The sequence below is a fragment of the Colossoma macropomum genome, unplaced genomic scaffold (genome assembly GCF_904425465.1).
Source record: "Colossoma macropomum unplaced genomic scaffold, Colossoma_macropomum, whole genome shotgun sequence".
In the NCBI taxonomy this organism is placed as follows: domain Eukaryota; kingdom Metazoa; phylum Chordata; class Actinopteri; order Characiformes; family Serrasalmidae; genus Colossoma; species Colossoma macropomum.
The window spans coordinates 44672693-44694080 of record NW_023494791.1 but is presented as its reverse complement, the minus strand read 5'-3'; the positions used below and the strand labels follow the sequence as shown (position 1 = coordinate 44694080).

Below are 21388 nucleotides of genomic sequence, written 5' to 3'. Positions count from 1 at the left end.
CTGAAAACATCAGATCTGAGTCACATTAGGGCAAAAAAATCAGATTTGTGCCACTTCAACCTGGTAATGTGCATGTAGCTTAAGAATATCTGAAGCTGTAGCCAAACTATCTGATCAATTCTGGCACAGTTTTCAGATTTGTGCTCAGTGAAGCTCTGAGAACTGCTGTAGCGAACTTAAAAGGTAACACTTTATTTGGATAGTCCACCTAAAATGCTTTGTAGACAATTTTACCATAATTTTTTTAACCCTAACCTCAACCCAAAACCTAAGCCCAACCGTCACCCTGCTCCTAGCCCTAACCCTGGTCCAAATCCTAACTCTAACCCCACCACTTCAGAACCAACTGAGTTTCAAAAGAACAATCTGAACATCTGTAGATAATCTGTAGGGGACTATGGTGCAGGGTTTCCTCAACCACTGGGCCATGGACCACAAGTGGACCACGAAGCACCTTCTGGTGGTCCTCAGGCAAAAAAAAAAAGTCTGTGAAAATAATTTAATAGCAATTAAAAAAAATAAAACATTCTCAAACAGCAAACTATATCAATACAAGTCATGCACCAGTGGTGCTCAAAGTGCCACGCTTTGTTGAAAATTTCCCAAAAATTAGGTTTTGTTTTTTTTTGCAGACTATCTAAATAAAGTTAGGCCAATTTAAAAGCTCCAGTATTGGCATTAATGGGTTAATCCAGGTCACAAGTGTCAGACTTTAGTCCTTGCAGGCCGAAACACTGCAGACTTCAGCACACTGCTTCATTAAACACACCTGATTCAGCTCATCGGCTAATAAGCAAAGCCTGTATAAACTGAATCCAGAGCGTCAGATGAGGGTAAACGCATCGCCACAGCACTTTGACCCACAAGGACCCCAGTTTGACATGCCTGATCGAGGTTACATCTTGCACTTGATCTTCGTCCGGTCCATTCGTGATTTTCTCTGTTGATTTGTTTTAAGACGCGTATCCTAAAATATGGTGACCATTACCCAGAATGTAATGCGCCATTACCCAGTTGCCCTTTCTCTATTCTCACTCCAGTGATCAACTAATCACACCATTATTCTCCTGTGGGTGCAACAAGTGAGGTCTTCATTTTTTTTTATTGGTGTAAACTTATAGAAGCCATATAATCTGCCTGTAGAGCAGTGCCATCGGCTGAAAGTGCCTGCTTCGCGTCATATCAGTATTACACAGCACTGTTTGTGGATGATGCACACTGATGGAAAAAAAATCATCAATGTTGTCGACTTTGTCTTGGTGTTTTGTTGTGAAGTCACTCAGAGACTCAAAGGTATGAGCCACTGAGCAGACCAGACCACATGGTGACCTGCTCCAAAGGGAAGCTCTATTTACAGTCATCGACAGTAAAAAGCAGTTTATAGCTGATACTGAGCGTCCTGCTCAGATTTACAGCCGCCACAAAGGACGGTCCTGACCATCCTCACAATACACAGATAAACAGGCCGTGTGTGTGTGTGTGTGTGTGTGTGTGTGTGTGTTACCTTTGAGCAGAGGGAGGGGTGTGAGCTCGATGGGTTTGCCCTGAGAGCGAAACTGAGAGGAACTCTGAGAGCGCTTCTGTTTAGCCTTCCTGACAGATTTTCGGGAAAACCCGTCCACTTTGTCCACTGATGGAGGCGTGGTGGCTGCTGAGGACATAGCCCTGAAAAACAGACACAAGGTCAAGCAGGATCCTCACTACGTGCAGCTAAATACACTAGTTAGCGAGTTACTGGGGTGGGCGATATAAACTTTATTTTTTCTTAATTTACAGACAACAGTATAGTTCATATTTATTCAATATTATCGTAAAAAAAAAAACCTCTTTAAAAATATCTATCAATCAAATCAATCAATCAACCTGCATTTAAACTCAGAGTGCATTGAGGGAGACCCTCATTTACAGCGTAGCTGAGTCAAAACAGAGATCAGGGATTGAGAAGTTAAGATAGTAAAAACATAAATGCTAAAATATAATTATCATTGTAGTAAAAAAATAAATAAAAATCAATCAATCAATAAACCATTAAAAAATTAACAATATAGTAACCTAAGATAAAATAAGGAAAAAAAAACAAAACACAACTTTAAAATAAATAAAGAAATAAAAAATTTAAAACAATATCAACCTGTGAGCCTAATCTAGGACGTTTGGTCCTAAACTGAAAGCCTAAAAAATCTCCATTTTAAGACCAAGCAGCGGTGCTTTTTACAGTTTTCTGCAGCACCTGACGAACATCAGACTTGCTGAGCTTAGCTGAATTTTTTTCTCCACTGTAGGCCTGGGTGACAGGAAGATGTAATTGGAGATGAGCAATGATTGACAAGTAACCTGATGACTACAGGCAATAATCACTGCACTGGAAAAGAGATCCGAAACAGAACTAGAGAGGAGTTCACACTTAACAGCCGGCTAAATCACAGGAAATACTGTTTATAAAACTGTATGAACACAAACTGTTTTATTCACTTTTATTCTCGAAACCCTGGGTTATTATGGGGCCTTAAAAAAGCCACACACCACAGTAAACTGCCCACTGTCTCTGACTGTGATTTACTGTCTGAGAATACTTTGCAGCGTTTTCCACACAGCTGAAGAGTCTCAGTGGCTGAGTTAAAAGTAAAATATCCTACATTATTAAGAAAATATAATCTACATAATATAATCTATATAATCTATAAAATATAATCCTACATTATTTTATATAAAATAATATTTTAAATATACTGGAGGATAACAGGTAATAACAGTCGTAATTTTTTAAACTAGAAAGTATCATGCCTATTTTTTTTCTCGATATCACCTTTTTTTCGATTTCACCCGTCTTTCTAATGATCTCGCTGTTTTCACACTGTTAAACATGCGCACACACACACACACACACACACACACACACACACACACACACACACACACACACACTCTTTGGCAACAATGCTGTTGATCGCAGAATCAATGGAGACATAACGTCACAATGTTATTTCAATTCTGATAAAAAAGTGCAGAAAATATTTCATTTTTCCATGCAGATGTTTTAACTTAGTCACTTAAAATCTTGGAACGTGTCATTTGACTGGGGTGTTCATACTTTGGCATATGAATGCAAAATGTATTTTCCTTCCATCAAAAATGCATTAACTCTGCGTTAGAAATTGGTGCTCATTCGCCTTTAACCTCTCGCTTTAGCTTCACTGTCACCTCAGTGTACAGCACTGGATGCCGCTGTGAACTGCTTGCATGAAAACCATCTTCAAGTCAATGTGGAGGCAAAACACAACATTCATTCCACGCTGCAGTGAATTTCCAAGACAGGGTCTCTGAGCCAGCTGAGTGTTTTCTCTCAGTGAACACGTGTACATTCACTCAATTATCTGATCATAATCGGATTTCTGCAGTTACCTGATTAGTCAAATGATTTCTTAGATCAGAGTAAGATCTAGAAATCTGATTAAGAAATCTAATAAAGAGGCTGGATTTGAGCTCAGTAATCAGATTTCTCAGTGCATCTGAACTCCTACTCTGATTTCTTTTGGATTTCTCAGTCGGCACATGTGCAAAAACAGACTGCTGTACCGGAAATAAGCGAGCAGCGTCGCCGCGAGACGCAGCAAAACACTTTTGGGGCGACGCTGAAACCGAATACATGCTTGACGAAATGAGGAATTTAAATATTCTTCATCTTCTAGATGATATAGGTTCATATTTTTTGGTAAAGTGGTGCAAAGTTAAAAAACAAAAACTGAGTTTATTGGCCGGTTTCAAAGCAGAAATCTGATAACTGTCTGACTCATGTAGACGCAGAGTTTCCACATTATCTGATTACTTTAAGTGCATGTAAAAGCATTAATCGGATTACTGACAAAGTCCGATTTTTCGCAGTTGTCAGATTATTAAGTACATGTAGACGCGCTCATTGATAAGCGGGAGTGGTGAGAGGAAGAAAGGTCATTGTCGGTTTACTGGTTATTATTGTTTAGTGATTAATATTTCACCACGCCCCCTGCTGCACAAGGAGGTCATCAAAACTCAAAACATTTTAGAGGTGGACAAAGGCAATACATTTTGATGGATAAAGAATTTGGTCTTTAGACATAAAGATATATGATGAACTGTGCTGAATAAGACCAGTGACAAAACACACAAGGCAAAAAACCTGGATTCCTAACCTCGAGGAAAATCTATCCCTGTTCCTTAAAAACTCCCCAAAGTGTTTATAAGAACAACTGCAGCTTCCGACTATCCTTGGCTACAAGTTCACCAACTTTACTGACCCTTGAGTGAGTTGTCATGTTCCTACTGGACTTCCTGATTCACAGGAATCGTTATAACTGTTGCCTGAGTGGCAAATAGCTTCATAATCTCTTTATAACGTCTTTCAGTGTAATTACAGCTGGTTATCAGCGTCTACTGATAACCGAAATCTGCTCCTTTAAATAATAAGACAGCCGGGAAAGGCCTTTTACTCCGGCAGTCTGTAAATGATTAGTGACATATAAAGTTCTTGGGATTAAATTGGGCAGACACTGGACAGCTGGATGGCCAGATGTAGGCTGTCCAGCCTTTGTGGTTGTGGTTTTAAGCACAGATGATCTTAAAACACTCAATGAATCAAACAATCGAACGAACAACACAATTTTAAATGAGTTTTGATTTGGTCTCCAACCTAAAGCCACAGGTATCGGTAGTATTTAATAAAATGTGAGTCGTGCAACAATAGCAGAACTTATACTGTATGGTGCTATACGGAACCATCTTCAAAGGTTCTTTAAATAACCATACACAGCAGGTTGTCTCCCATGGAGAGGAAATTAACCATGAAAAGAACCTTTTAAGCATTCAAACTATTGTTTATATTGTCAGTTCTATACAGAACCTCCCTTTACTAAAGAACCCTTAAAGAACCTCTCTTTTTATAGTTTACAGAAATAGTTTGGTGAAAAACCAACATGACTCATTACCTACCCCAGGTGCAGTTAATTAGCCAATAATTAATCAATAACCTTTAATATGCAAATGACATGACATTACACTCGTAACAGAAACTCAGGAAGGCTTCAAGAAAGTTGAAGAGACTGGAATAAACTGGTCTTCAGTTCAATATGAAGAAAAAAGGTCACAACAGGAAAGACAGTTAACTTAACGATTTAGTGTTGGAGATGCAGAAGTGGTGGACAGCATTTGCCTACTTGGGTCAATAATTAACACCCTACAATCCAGCGGTCATCACATACAACACAGACGGGCACTCAGCAGAGCGAGGATGACGAGCTTGAAAAGATCTTCAAATATAATGAAGTGTCTCTCCAAAAAGCATCAGAACAGTCCAGGACGTGGTCTCCTCTGAGGTCTTTCATGGCTGTGAAAGCTGAACAATAAAAAGCAGGAGAGAAAAAGTACTGATTCCTTTGAACTTCGGTGTTGAAGACTTTTGAGAGAACTTTGAGTGGCAAAGTAAAACAAATAAGCTGCGTCCCAATTCAGGGGCTCCGTCCTTTGGAGGCCGCATCTGAGGGCCGATTGCGTCAGAATGGTGCGACTAGACTGTCCCATTTCGAAGGCTCCTTCATATGCGGCCGAGAAATGTGTCCTTCTCCATGGCGACGTAGGATCCAACGGGTGGATTTTTCGCCAGCCGGCGTATCCAGAGGTTCATTGGGTGCCGGCAAGGATTCGAGAACATGGCGTAGTCAGCAGAGGAGCGAACGGCGGCTGAGGAGACGCTTTAAATGTAAGTACTGGGTTTAAACTGAGTCGAATAGCGAATGATAGAGATGTTAAAAAAGCCGATGTGGTCTGAAGCTAAATTTATGCTCATGTTTCGTTTTGTTTTAGGGAGCAAGAAGCAGAGAGAAGCATCTCCAGCTCTAATAAACGAAAAAATTAAAATAAAATCAGAATTTCTGGCTCCGTCTTTAAAGAACTTTAAAAGAACTTGACAGGAGGGGTGTTTCGTGACGCAGCGGTAAGGGTGGGAACAGCGGTGCTGTGACGCAAACAGGAAATCCACCGTAGAGCAGACCGTCCCGTTTCAGTTTAGCCTTCGCGGGTCTCACAGTCTTCAGAGGACACGTCCTTCAAAAGATGCAGCCCCTGAATTGGGACACACTGATAGATTATTGACCAAATCAGGCCTCGCCTCTCACTAGAAGCCGAAAGTGAAGCTCTTACTTTGGACAGATTATAAGAAGAACAGATTCATTAGAAGAGATAATCGTGCTTGGAACAGCTGAAAAGTGCAGCCGACAACAAGACGGACAAAAACAACCAGAGGTATCAGGAACAAGCCTGGAGAAACACCATCCATATGGTCTGATAACTGATTAGTTTTTCTGTATTAAAAATAATTAATTTCTCTAATAATCTATCGATTAATTTCTCTCTTTACTTTATTTAGTTTTCTTTATTTATTTGTGTAAAAATGGATCAAACTGAATTATTCTAATTTGGTCTCTGACCTAATGTGATAACCCGACCTGTTTTCCGGTACAGTCTCTACCGTCAACTGTGTTTTGTTCCCCCTTTTCTAAAAGCTGAAGGATTGTCTTGGCTCCACCTGACTTCCTGTTCAAGCCTGTTTACTTCCTATCGACCTCTTGCTCGCCCTTGTACTGTCTCTTTCTGTCCCCCTCTCTCTCTCTCTCTCTGCTCCTCCCTTCTCTTCTCTCTTAATCCTTTCACATGCGTATAATGGTGTCAGCTGGTCTGTTATGTAACAGAGAGAGAGAGAGAGAGAGAGAGAGAGAGAGAGAGAGAGAGAGAGAGAGAGAGAGAGAGAGAGAGAGAGAGAGAGAGCGCGCGCGCATCTTTAATGCCATTCATCTTTGCGACTTGCTTGCACATTGAAAAATATGCCGTGTAATGTTTTCTACAGAAATTTACAGAAATTTACAAAAACTGAAAATTGGAAACCTTAACATTAAAAATAAAATAAGCTGCAGTACAATTTATTAACTTTATTATCTGAACGGTGGGTCATTCTCAGCACAGCAGCGACACGGACATGACAGTGTATGTGGCGCTGGTACCCAACTAAGTCCAAATCAAGTCAGACAGTCAGACACTGAAACTACACAGAGCGCTATTTAGTAGGCATTTTGGATAAAACAGCCAATGAGTGTCTGACAACCCTGGAAATACTTTGTATATGAGGCCTGCAGGACCTGCACTAACTCAAACCACATCCAGTCTAAGGCTCAATCCCATTTCACTCCTCACCCCTTCTGCTGAGCCCTACCCCTCTGTTTTGCGTGTTCATGTCTAGGGGCAGGGTGTCCCAATTCTTGTTGAGATGAGGGGTAGGGCGAAGTGTTGGGGCTACATGGCGCTCCAAATGAAGGTTTTCCAGACTCCAAACAGAGAGTTATGAGAGGAAAAAAGGAACAACGACGAGCAAGATGGCTGCGCAAGAGACCAAAAAAACCCACAAATGTGAGAATTTTCTCCGTTAAAACATCACGATAACCACTGTATTACTTTAGTTTAATGTCGTTTCAGTGTATTATGGTCGTTTTCTTCATAACAAGCATAAAACAGCTCTAGTAGTGCACTGATGTCTCGGTAGCTAGCTAGCTAAATTTCCCGTTCCACCTTAAATAGTCCAGCAGTTCTGATGCACAAGGCGCCAGAATGTAACTGCTGCACCGTTTAAGGTGGAACGGGAAAATTCTAACAAGAAGCTGGCGAACAGCTGATTCAGCTTCATATGACTGAAAAATTAGTGATGGGTGATAATAAATAATTGCCCCCTCTTTGAAGGCATATGATGCCCTAAATGTAACTAAAGCCCAGCAGTGAGGAGCTGAACTTTACCCTCCTCTGCTGTCACTGCAGACTGGCAGGGTCGCCTACAGAGCAGCACTAGCAGTTGTTAATGAAGCAGTGTTTTGTTTTCTTTTTAATTTTTTTATTTGAGGGTCCCATTTTGTAGGGAAGATTTCAGCCACTACAACTTGTGTCTCAGTTCCAAGGGGTAAGGTGACACTCAAAAACAAGGTAAACAGGGTAAAAATAAGAAATGGGGTTGGGCCTGAGTTTCCCTCTTGCAACCATATCTCTGAATACACACACAGCCATAACAACCCAGCGATGTGTTTCAGTGCGTTTCTTTGGATGGATGCCAAAATTTCTTGTGAACGCAAGAAATTTATACTGGTTTCGACACTAACAATGTTCACAAGAAATACCGATATCCATCCAAAGAAACGCACTGATAGACATCGCTGGCTTGTTATGGCTGTGTGTGTATTCAGAGATATAGTTGCAAGAGGGAAACTCATTCAAACCTCAAAGCTCCTAAGTGAAAACCACAGCTGGTCATTGCAACTTTTTCATGAAATCAAGCAAGTTGTTCTTCACACATGACTAAATCAAGGAGCTGCATAAAGCTGACAGGACTGACTGAAGCCTACACTGGCTGCGCTTACATGCAAAGATCTGATTGAATACATTCCGATTAGAGATTAAGACTGAGGTGTTTGTGCTCACTAATCTCCGTTTACATGCTCACTACAAGTAATCTGATCCAAAATTACACGCATGCATAGAGAACCGCTTAGTGTAGACGTTACCATGACAACCAGCATCACGTGAGTCCAGTCAGAGTGAGATGAGCAGCAGTGAGCAGTGCTTGTGTTTTTAATTACTTTAAAATGATGTCAGACTCAGGAAAACGTCCTTCACATGTCTTTATTAAAGAAGGCCGAGAGGAAGACGTCGTGTTCTGAGACACATAAGCTGGACGTCCGTCCCACCGCCGTCTTTTAAAGATCAGAGCATAAACTTCGTCTCCTCTGCAGACCAGTTTCTGCTCCGCCATGTTGAACGGTATAAACTTTTGCCATGACGCGACAAACATGATCAGAACGTACTTACACATTCCGATTGGAATGTAATCGGATTCAGGCGTTTACACAGATATTATTCTTCTATTTAACAGATTATTTACAGGATTACCCACCTCGATCAGTCGGATAGAAATTGTATTCCGAATGGCCTCAATCGGACTAGACTATTCCGACTGAGGTGTTTACATGGACGTAATCTATTCCGATTGAGCTATTAGTTGGATTATTATCAGATTATTAGGCTGCATGTAAACGTGGCTATTGAAGCATAATTTTCATGCACTACTATGTGTTGGTGTTTGCTGTCTGTCAGCCCGTCGTTCTCACTGAAATCAATGGCAAGAGGTTTGTTTTTTACTGATATAAAACTGTCCATGCGAACGAGGCCTTAAGCAAGAAACATACACAAACACACACCTCAAGCTGCTCTGCTGAAATAACACATCTCGTTCACAGTCGTCCTGATTCGTCCTCTGTTGCCCCCTTGAGTACCGAACTGCCACAGTATAGTAAGAGCTCATGCTGAGTTTGTACAGCAGGACAGGAGCTGACCTGGTGCTGTAATTTGCTTTTGTTTACTTATGTAAAGAGTGTTTCTGGCCTTATTCGTAAACGACAGCCTAGCTCCACTCTTTCATGCTGAAGTTATAAAGAGTGTTTCACTCTGTAGTGCTTTTTGAATGAGGCTCAATACAGGACAGCCAATCAGAACAGAACTCACATCTTAAAGGCACAAGAACAAAAACAGCCTGTTTAATTCTAGGGCATAGAGAGAAGCTGGAAAATGGATCTGCAGAAATGTATTAGGACTGTTTTCAGTAAATAAAAACACAAAAAATTAACAAGTAGAGCTTAAAAGAGAGCTTGAAACTAAAAGAAATGGATGATGTATGTCTTTAAATCAGACAAAGCAATAAATCTGAATGTATTTATTAAAAATAAACAGGATAGAATCCCAATGTATGGCACGTTGGATTGAAGCAAACCTGAGGGGCTCCTGAGGACTGAGGATGGTAGAGACAAGCGAGACAAAATCAAACGCTGTGTCCAAAGCAGAGTTTGACCATTTCAAATGCACATACTGGACCAATCAGAATGATTTGAGCCCCTATTGCTTTTGCATATCACTGCTGCTGGAAGAAAATCCCGTATCTCCATTTTGAACGATTTTCAGTTTTTGACATAATTTGAAAAAGCCTGTTTCCTATTAGATTGTGTGTAAATTCCATGATGAATGGACTAAAAGAAATGACCCAAAATGACTTGAAAAAAATTCTGGTTCCATTGACTTACATTAAAAGTAAATTGTTTTTCCTTTCTCCTGTAAAGTTACCATTTTGGACAAACGAGGTTTTCTTCCGACAACAGCGATATATTAATGATGAACTGACAAAGCGTCCAAATTAAAAGTCTGAAATGAAAGTTTTAAAGATGAACATGTTTGTAAACACCATTTGGGAAAGTGTCTGGGAGAGAGAAAGTTTCACTGTTCGAATGGTTTGGCATTACGACGGCCTCAACCCACTAAGGTTTCACTCTCCAGGCTGAATTCTCAGCAACAGTTAAATGATGTGGTTAAACAGACTAAACTCAGTAGAATACAATACTTTGAGTTCCTTAAACAACGAACTTATGAACGGTTCTTTTCCGTTTTATTCTGTTCCCTTTTATTTCTGTTTACGTTTTATTTTGCTTTCCACCAAGCTGTCAGCTCGTGCCAAATACATACACATTCCTGAGAGCGCTGGCCCAGATCAGGCCACGTGTGAAATCTGGGTTTCACAACTTTGAATCAGATCGGAGCAACTGATTCATTTTGCTGAAATATTTTGAATGACTCATCACCACCTTCACTGCTAGTGCCTGGTTTGAGAACCATGGTTCTAGAGCTCCACATACTTCTGCAGGTTTCCATCCAGCTGTCGAAATGGGTTCAAGTGAACAACTGAAACGTTGCACAGAAAAAATACTAGAATTGTGAACAATTTTTACAGAGAATTAAAAGAATAAGAGAATAAAACTCTCTGTGGAACATTTATGACAACATTTCTAAAAATACAGACAGTTTACAGAGAAATCTTCAATGTTGAGCAGCTTCTCGTCACAGTACACTATTTTCAGCGAACTCCATAACTGGCTCAACTTATTACATATAAAAGCTCAGAAGACTCGTGTTGGTTCACTGGTGGTTTTGGATAGCAAATAAAATGTCTATATTTGTGTTGTAGTCATGGCGACCCCTGGTTCCTATCACCACCACCGTAAAGACATCCGAACCATTTCACACCAAACCACTCGGAATGACATTCACATATCAACCATTTTAATTAGGCAGAAATGTTAAGAAATCTGTGGCATTTTAACTTTGAAATCACTTCATTATTCTACATTTATTTTTACGTTATTTACTCTAAATGTGTTTCCATTGTGATGTATCGTATTTTTTTCTATCTGTAAAAAGTGTATCCGTCTCAAGCGTACAAACGTCTCAGAAGACATTGTTCAAATGTTTGCCATTAAAATCAAATCCTGTTTATTCACTGAGCCAAAATATGCATACAAATATGGGCATGGAAGCCCAACCAGTGACAGAGACAGCAGTGTTGATCTGCAGGCTGTTCAGGTTAATCTGTATGTCTAAAGTGTTATGAGATTTGCATGGGATGCTGCCTGTCTTTGTGCTGTGTGGTTGGACTTGTATGGTCTCTGAATATAGTCTAGGTTTTGAATAACAAACTCCAGCATCACAGCTGAGGGGAGTGTTTGTGAGCCCTGAGCTCAGCACAGAAAACTAACTGCAAACTAAATAAACAGTAAATCTACGTTCACACAGCAGGTAAAAGTGTCCCAAATCAGATCTTTTTCTCCGTATGTGACACAGATGTGTGTCTGTGTGTCAGTGTGAACAGATAAACACACTGAATCTGACATTTTCTATTCCAATTTGAGACGCTTTCATATGTGGTACTGAAATCCGATCTGCGGCAATGCAACTCAGTCTGAACAGCCAGATCAGAATTCATGCGGCTTTTACGTCAGTCCAACTCAACATTCGTCATAATTTCACGCTGCGGAGACTCAAACATTTAGGCTGATGTTTCTGTACCAAAAATTAGGAGAGACTCATCGCTACCGCTCCGTGTTCGAAGAGGTTTAGAACGAAACGGCCGACACGGCCGGAGGAGACCGAGGCTGCAGGGTCAAAAAAAGAGTAAAGTATCTGAGGACACAAACCGAAGAAGTGGCCGTGGCCGAATAATGTGCCCTTCTTAAGGAGACTCGAACGCATTGGGGGTGATGAGCCCAGCTATCAGCCATTGGAACTTTAGAATAGCTCCTGTGATGCTGGGCAAGATGAAACTGACCCCTCCGGGAGCGACTGGCGTTCTCTGGCTGTCATGATTGTTTACCTCTGGACGAGCCACGTGAAGCACTGTTCTTTTGCGCATGCGGGTCGGTTTAGGAGCTGATCTGTTCGGACTGATGTCGCATACAGATCACATTTAAAAGATAATGTGAACAGCCAAACAAAAAAAACAGAATCAGAAAAATCAGATTTGGGCCACTTTTACCTGCTGTGTAAACGGAGCCCAAGACTCCTTTTTGGAAATGTGCTTGATGTCTGGGTAACTTCTGCAATATGTAGATACATTCTTTTATATTGTCGAAAGAGCAGCAACAGAGATGATTAAGAGAAAAAAAGAGGATACAATTAAACCCTAAACTTCATACTGTACTTCTTTTGGAAAATATTGTTGAATTTTAGCAATTCTACCCTCACTACTTTCCTAGAACCGTAGGTCCAAGCCTTGAACCATTTAGGATAACGCTGATCAATTTGGGGAAAATACCAAATTGCCATTTTTTTGGACTGATATTGTGAGTGTGATTTAAATTGTGACTATTTTATAAAAAATAATCTATAAATTAACGTTCAGGCCAGAGTATCCACTTTCTTCTGGCTTGAAGTTTGACCCCAGAATGTAATGTGCCAGACTACCAGTAAGTTACGGTTGTGATGTAACTTAAAACAACAAGACAACGTTTTTTATAAAGTAGGCTACATTTGTTTAAATGATTTCCTATAATTTCACTTCAGTATACTGATAATCAGACAGTAACCGTCGCATCTGGAAGGCCTTAAGAATGAACTGTTTATAAAACTTTTTTTTTTTTAAATTAGTGATTGGTCTGATTTTTATACATTTGACCAGGCATGAAAGCTTTTTTTTCTTAATCAAATCATAAATTATGGTCACTGATATGCAAATTCAGAACTTTTAAGTCAGGTTAAAATTCAGCATCTGACTCTAAACCAACTTCTGATTTTTGGCTTCATCACTGCAGACCAGACAGCAAAAAGTATTAACTAGGGATGCCTAATAAGGAAAGCGTGGGCCGATGCAGATCTCATATATGTGCAAACATCTGCCGACACAAACAGCAGAAATTGTAATGTACCTGGATTAGTATGTTGGAGAAATGTAACATTTTTTCTGTAAGATTATAAACGTAATAAAATGAATAAAGAAAGAAAAAAAGGAAAATCAAATATCATCAAATATCAGTCATGCTATGACTCCATGTTATGACTCCAACATCGTTGTGTCCCCCTACCATATTGCAATATTTAAAGGCAATTTCATGACATATGAAATGTATCGGGATATTTAGTTTTTCTGAGATTTAATAAGATGGAACAGAAAAAAAAGCCACAATATACCACATTTTGAAAACACTGTCAATGCATATAATGACTTTTATTAAACATTTCAGTTACTGCACTGCACTAAATCCACTTAAGCAAGACTAATTAGGCTTTCTTTGTAACTTGGTCAGTGGGTACTGGTCATTTCAAAAGGGTACTGTATCACAATAAGGATTAAAATGTATTTACCCACCCCTACCTACAACCCCATTTCCAAAAATGTTGGGAAGCTGTGTAAAATGTAAATAAAAACAAAATGCAAATGATGTGCAAATCATTTAAACCCTATATTTCATTTAAAATAGTACAAAGACAAGATATCAAATGTTGAAACTGAAAAGTTTTATTGTTTATTGAAGAATATCTGCCCATTTTGAATTTGATGCAAAAAACACATTCCAAAAAAGTTCAGACGGGGCAACAAAAGACTGGTGAAGCTGTCTAATGCTAAAAGAAACATCTGATGGTTGATTGGCAGCAGGTCAGTAACATGATTGTATATAAAAAGAGAATCCCAGAGAGGCTTTCAGAAGTAAAGATGAGGAGGAGTTCACCACTCTGTGAAAGACTAAAATTCAAGAATGACGTTTCTCAACATAAAATAGAAAGAACTTTTGCTTATCATCTACGGTACATAATATCATTAAAAGATTCAGAGAATCTGGAGAAATCTCTGTATGTGAGGGACAAGACCAAAAACCAGTATTTACTGGCCGTGATCTTCAGGTGGCACTGCATTAAAAACAGACATGATTCTGTAGTGGAAATCACTGCATGGGCTCAGAAACACTTCTGAAAAACACTGTCTGTGAAAACAGATCATCACTGCATCAACAAATGCTAAATAAAACTCTTAAACGCAAAGAAGTAACCAAATATAAACAGGATCCAGGAATGCTGCCACCTTCTCTGGGCCTGAGCTCATCTAAATGGACTGAGGTGAAGTGGAAAAGTGTCCTGTGGTCCGACGAATCAACATTTGAAATTCTTTTCGGAAATCATGGACACTGTGTCCTCCAAGCTAAAGACCACTCAGCGTGTTATCAGTGCACAGTTCAAAACCTGTATTTATGATGGTATAGGGGGGCATCAGTGCACATGGCATGGGTGACTGGCACATCTGTGAAGGCACCATTAATGCTGAACGATATATACAGGTTTTGGAAACATATGCTGCCATCCAGACGACGTCTTCTTCAGGGAAGGTCTTGATTATTTCAGCAAGACAATGACAAACCACATTCTGCATGTGTTACAGCAGCACTGCTCCATATTAAAAGAGCCTGGGTGTTAAACTGGCCTGTCTGCAGTGATAACATAAAATTATAAAATGAAAAATACGACAAAGGAGACTCTGAATTGATGAGCAGCTGAAACCCGATATCAAGCAAGACCGGGAAAACATTTCACTTTCAAAACTACAGCAGTGTCTCCTCAGTTCCCAAACACTTAGTGTTGGTAAAAGAAGAGGTGATGAAACACAGTGGTAAACAGGCCCCCGTCCCAACTTTTTGGACCGTGTTGTTGGCATCAAATTCAAAACGGGCAAATATTTTTCAAAAAACATTAAAATTTCTAAGTTTCAACATCTGATAAGTTGTCTTTGTAATGTTTTGCTTTAAATATGGTTTAAATGATTTGCACATCATTGCATTTTATTTTTATTTACATTCTGCACAGCATCCCAACTTTTTTGGAAATAGGGTTGTAATACAAAGTGTTTCACCTTACCCCACCATACCCAACACTGAGCTAAAACGCTCTGCTAGCTCAGAGACGCTCCTTGTAGCAGTCAAAAAACGTCACGGTACAGAAGAAAAATGTGTTATGATTTCCGACTCAAGTTGACTCAAACAGACGTCAAGAACTACATACCAGTACGAGACTAACTTAACCACTAATTGGTTACAGCACCAAGTTAGCACTGCACTGAAGCACGATAAGAATTTGTCGTTAAAAGAAACAACCTCAAGTCACTGCCTTTCACAGACGCTGCTCTGTAGACCACAAGAGAGTCCTAAACAGTGTCATGAACTGCTGCAGCAGTTTTAATAGACTGCAACTGTGGAATATGAAGCTCCCCAACCAATCATTCGGCTTCAAACCAGCTCAGTTACACATTCAAACAGCTAAATCTTCATGATAATCATGTTTAACTGCCAACGTTTCGCTGGTGGCAGAAAACTAAAACTGTACAGTGGCAGCGTAGATCTTTAGAGGACTTATTTCTCATGGACTCCTCCAACCTGCTGCTCGTTTCAGCTGCAACACTCATCATACCAGTCGTGCTTTTCTTGGTTCAATGCATATAAATGATTCATGGTAAACCTGCAACTCTAATTAACCCATTCATGAACAAAAAACGCATTTAGTATGACGCTCAGAACCTGTTCTGACTGTCTAAAGCGATGAGATTTTGTCTAGCTGCACTCTGGATGAACATAACAGGATTTTTTTCCCCCATTATCTCTCATTTTCACACATCTATTCACAGCCAAGCTTAGAAATTCCATAGCTGTATTAAAAATAAGGAGCCCAATGTGACAACAAAAAAAATGAGTTAAACTCACATTTTAGCCACTTATTTAGACCAATTTATGCCCAGATATGCTCTGAGAACATATGGACCAAAGAAAATTTAACGTTTCACACATGGATATTGATGGGTTAATCTGCGTCTACCCAAAACGTGACAGAGCTACTGAGAGAACCGAAACGACTCGACACGCCCAAAGCTAATTTGAACACGTTCCCTACAGTGGCATACCAAACTTGCTTGTCACTTTTGAATGAACGTTTCTAGTAGTATCTCCACGTGCCCACCTAAAGACGCCGAGGCATCATGAAGTTCAGAAGGAGCACCTTCAAGGGCTCAGATCCTGCCTTTTTCTCGTTCTCTGACATTTTTGTTACATATATCAACACAAACAGTCATAATCCATTTTTACATGGCCGTTTTCCAACCTCTCTGTATGTGGAGTTAAACAAGCCTCATTCAAAAAGTGGCCCAGGCTGAAACACTCCTTATTACTTCAGTGTAAATGGGTGGAGCTAAACTGCTCTAGGCTGTATAGGTGGGCGGGTGTAAGTGTGTTACTAAATTAACTGTTTGGTAACTGGGAAACTGGGAAAATGGACTGGGTTAAAGATACATTGGAAAACATTTGCAAAGTTTATAAACTACATCAAACTCTTATATTAAAAAAGCTTCAGAAATTAGGTGTTTAATGATATATGTATTCACTAAGTTCACTAACACTGTCCAACCTTCCCCTCAACCCTATCTTAAAACAACCGAGTCAAAAACCTCTGTCATCACACCTCAGTATTGGACAGAAGAGTATTATGTGGGAAATTAAGCACGTATAAGATGTAAAGGCTGTTTTCAAACCTTACATCAAATCATGTTTGTCATCATATTTATACAAGTGCAAAAGTGAGTAAAGATCTTATGTGCATATGTATGTATGTGTGTGTGCATACACATATACATATATACATGTACATACATACACACACACACACACACACACACACAGGGTGCTTCAAAAAGATTCATCCGATTTCAAAGCGCCATATTATTACAACCATGAGGCGCCTAGGAACCAATCACATACCAACTGAAAGAGGGGGTCATAGAGTTTCTGACTGTCAGTGGAAGATGGCTCCCTTCAGTCTGAGAGGAGATGAGACCCCTGAGCAGAAAGCGTTCTGCGTTCTCCACTTCAATAAGAGTGAATCCGTCATAACTGTGCAACGTGATTTTCGTGGGCAGTGAAGCTCCAACAGCTCAGAGCGTTCGGCGTTGGTTCCACAACACTGCATCCGAAATCGCACTGAAAGAGCCGTGAGTGCAGCGACACCCGACATGCTCAATCCAGTATAGGATGAATCTGACTATGGTGTTGATGTTGTCTGTACAGCTGGAGGAGGTTCATACTGAGACCTTGTACAATTACATTATAAACTTTATGCTCACTTAAACCGTTTACAGTTCACTGCATTGCTCCGTAATGATTTACAAGGGAAATAAATCACTTTGAAATCGGATTAATCTTTTAAATCACCCTGCATATTTATATACACTCTAAATATACACATTTTCCAATGTACCTAGTACATTGGCTGAAGTCTAAAGTTTGATTTCACACCGATGCGCACCGATATTACACATGGGTGTTTTTGCGTTCTTTGATTTGTCAGAAATTTGGCTATTTTCACATTTATCTCCACCAAATTAACTACATTTAACTTTCACTGCCCCATCATAGTCTATTCCACACTTTATCATATATATAATCCTACATTTACATTGCATGAAAAGACAATGTCTACAGGCTCTGCAATAAGTGCAATAAAAATAAAGCATCTCTCCTTTTTTGTGCTCAATTGATTTGATTATTTGTCAGATTGAATGTAACTAGTCAGCTCCGGCCCAACTTGCTTCCTGCAGCCCACGTCACAAAATATAATGCTTCGCTATTGTTCATCTGGTGCTGCTCTGAGGCTGAGTCCTCTGTTTGGTGCAGACCTTCATAAAAATGTGTTCTCACCAACACACAGTTCACATGTGTGTTGATGGGAACCAGGGGTCACGATATCTACAATGCGAATACAATTTTATTTACTATACAAAACCACCAGTGAACCTAGACGTGTCTTCTGAGCTTTGATATGTAATGTTGATGGTAAAACAGTAAAATATATTTTTTTTAAATTACTTTTTTGGGGGACTATTTTGCCTGACAACGCCCTAGATGTACGTCTCTGACACTAACTGATTTAAAAAATGCTTTAGGGCGAAACTGAATCGTGTCCCTAATCATTTGCAAGGTAAGACAAGAGTACACTGACCAAACAAACACAGACAAACATGAACAAACAAAAATGTTTGTCTTTCATCTCATTCACTCTGATTCAGTCACTTCTCAGTTCTTTTTCTGGACATTTTAAGAACAACTGCGAATTTGTGAATGTTCGTACTTGTTGGTGTCTGTCTGGACGGCGCTCTGGCCTCTGGGGGCAGTAAATTCTTCAGACGTCTGGTTCCTATCGCCACCACTGAACAAATCTGGCTTGGTAAGTTTCTCTAGAATGATGCTTTTCACATCAAATCTCTCTGAATTACTTTATTTGCATCTTAACCATTTTTATATGCAAAAATGTTGGGGGGGAAAGGATTTCCCCTTTAAACGTGAAAACAAAAACGTCCCCCCTGAATGTGTGTTTAACCACTCTGAAGTGTAGAGACACGTTTAACCATTATACAAATAAGCAGCACTGAAAAAGCACATTCAGCTCAGTGCCCTGTGCACTTACCATTAATGTTTATGATTAAAATGGCAACAAAGGAAGGAAAGTGAGAGCCTTCGTTGGCTGTCATTAAAGGGAATTTCATTTTTTGTATAAAACTGTTGTTGCAATGTAAGTCATTCTGAGTGGTTTAATATAAAATGGTCCAACATTTTATTTACTATCCAAAACCAACAGTGAACCTACACGTGTCTGAGTTTTCATATGTAATGCTGATGATGGTAAAACAGTGGCAAATCTGGAAAAACTACCATTTTGCCTTACAACGCCGTGTGTGTACCCATCCTCCATGCATGGATGAAAATAAATGAATTAACAAGACGTTTTAGGCCAGAACTTGATCTCAAAACAATGTCTCAGGCATTCATAACCTTGTTGTGCATTAACTTTCTGGACGTCTGGTTCCGATCACCACCACTGTAAACAATTCTGACTCTGTATGCTTCTCTAAAACGGATCATTTCAAACAAACCACCCTGAATGGCTTTGTTTACATCTTCACAACTTAATTATGTGGAACTTTTGAAAAACTGGTGGAGTTCCCCTTTAAGCAAATCCAAGAAGGTGGGGTAAAAAGCTGGGCAAAGAGGCCTGATTAGTAAAGTTACTCTAACGCAGACTTTCTAAATCTGCCAACGGTTAATCACAAGCTTTCTAAGAACAATTTGACAGACACTTTCTGTAGTATTGTTAATACTAAACACCTCCAAGTTGACTGTGACCAACCTAAGTTGCCTACCAACGCCGTCCAAAGCACTGGATCACATTCCTGCTCCTGCACTGTACGTTATACTGTTTTCCGGCTCCATCACACCCACATTACTCTCATTAAAGGCTCGGTAAGAAGCTGAGGAGCTAAAAATGTGTTGGAAGGCTGGAGAGGATGTTTAAAATGTGCAGTGCATGGCAAAGTAACGTTACTCCAGAGTATGACTGGAAAACGTTGATGTGGGAGCCGTGGACCTCCGGCTAACGCTACTCGGAGGCCTGCTAACAACATTAGCCTCCAAAACAACATGAAAGCCCCGGCAGGATCACCAATGAGCAGCTAAATGTGTCAAATATGCGCCTTATTAACTGCGACGAGCTTGAAATCTGCTCAAATAATCAGCCTCCCTGTCCTTCTGCACCTCTGACTTTGCTTGTTAGCCTAGCATATCCGCCAACTTCTTGTTCGAATTGCCCCGTTCCACCTTAAACGGCGCAGCAGTTAGAACGTAACTGCCGCACCACTTAAGGTGGAACGGGGCAATTCGAACAAGAAGCTGGCGACTAGGAAGCCGACAATCTGCCTCGTCTGAGCCTAGCGGTCTACTTGACTAGCTGGCCAACTCACCAGCTAGATTTAAAAGATAAACGTGAGTATTTATTAGTTTTCACACACAAAAAAAACAACCTTTTATAAATGAGACACAAGTATTAAAAGTAACGTTATCCTTTGGGCGAAGTGGTTAGTAGGATGCGCTGTAACGTTAATTAGCGGTTAGCTTAGCTTAGCTAGCAGGCTAAACCGAATACATTCAGGGAAGGAAGCGTAGCGGGGGGACAAAGACAAATGTAAAATACATAAAATAATAAATAAAAACGTAAAAGCAACCATGAGAAATTACGCGTGTGTGAACAACTCATACCAGGGAGAAACTAAAAGGAAATACAGGTAAAAAATCGTAAATGAATGCGAGTCGCCGGCCAGCTCTGCTTCCACTGAGGCTAACTGTTCGGTTAGGCTCGCTAACGTTAAACCAAACCAGGCGCTGCAGAAAGTAAACGATAAAACGGAGAGCGAGTAAAGAAACTTTACCTTGATCCTCTGTGTTTAGGTGAGCGAAGATGATGATGATGAGTGATCCTTTATTAACACTTCTCTGTTAACACGAAAAAGGCTCCCGGTCCCGTTTTAAGAGGCAGAAAAACCAAGAGAGAAAGGCAAAAAATGTCTTAATCTTGGCCTTTAAACTGCCAATCCCACAACTAGCTCTCTACCTTCTAGTGAAATAATCCCATCAATGACAAAATATGGATGCATTTAAACGAAAAAAGGACACATCGCGTGCTTTGTTGATGAAATTGCGTCCCCTCAGTGCAGCCCGTGTTTTCTGGTTATGTTTAATTTCCTTAAGTGTCTCTAGTTTTAAGGGTAATGATCTCCTTTCACCCTATTGTCAATACTACAGGGCTGAGTCCATGGCACGCATAACACAGAGCGGCGCTGGGCCTGCCGGCGATCGTGATTGGCCAGTTTGAAGATTGTTCGCGGTCTGATTGGACGACGTCGACGTCAATCACGGGACGAACGCAACACGAAAGTAGGTTGGCGAGTGTGGCGCAAGGAGGGGCGTTATTTTTTTCCCCACCTGTATTCAGGCAATCCCCGCCCACGCTGCTCGAGGATTGGCTGGAAGTAGTTGGCATCCTGCCCTAGGATTGGCTAGCTAGGATGGGCCTGGGCGGAAAACGGGTAGAAAACGTTAACGTGTGGAATGAAGTTAGACCTGTACAAGCCAAGGCAAAGAACAGCCAA

General features: G+C 40.2%; 1 protein-coding gene across 1 annotated transcript in view; it reads right to left on the bottom strand.

Moving 5' to 3' along the window:
• Positions 1–21058, bottom strand: part of ppp2r5eb (protein phosphatase 2, regulatory subunit B', epsilon) — a 46543-nt gene extending 25485 nt beyond the window's left edge. Inside the window, exons 1-2 of the mRNA XM_036575139.1 lie at positions 20669–21058; positions 1505–1665 (exon numbers count right to left, since the gene is read on the bottom strand). Of these exons, the coding sequence (XP_036431032.1) occupies positions 1505–1661 (157 nt within the window). The 5' untranslated portion in view covers positions 1662–1665; positions 20669–21058. The remainder of the gene's footprint in view (positions 1–1504; positions 1666–20668) is intronic.
• Between the last annotated feature and the right edge of the window lie 330 nt (positions 21059–21388).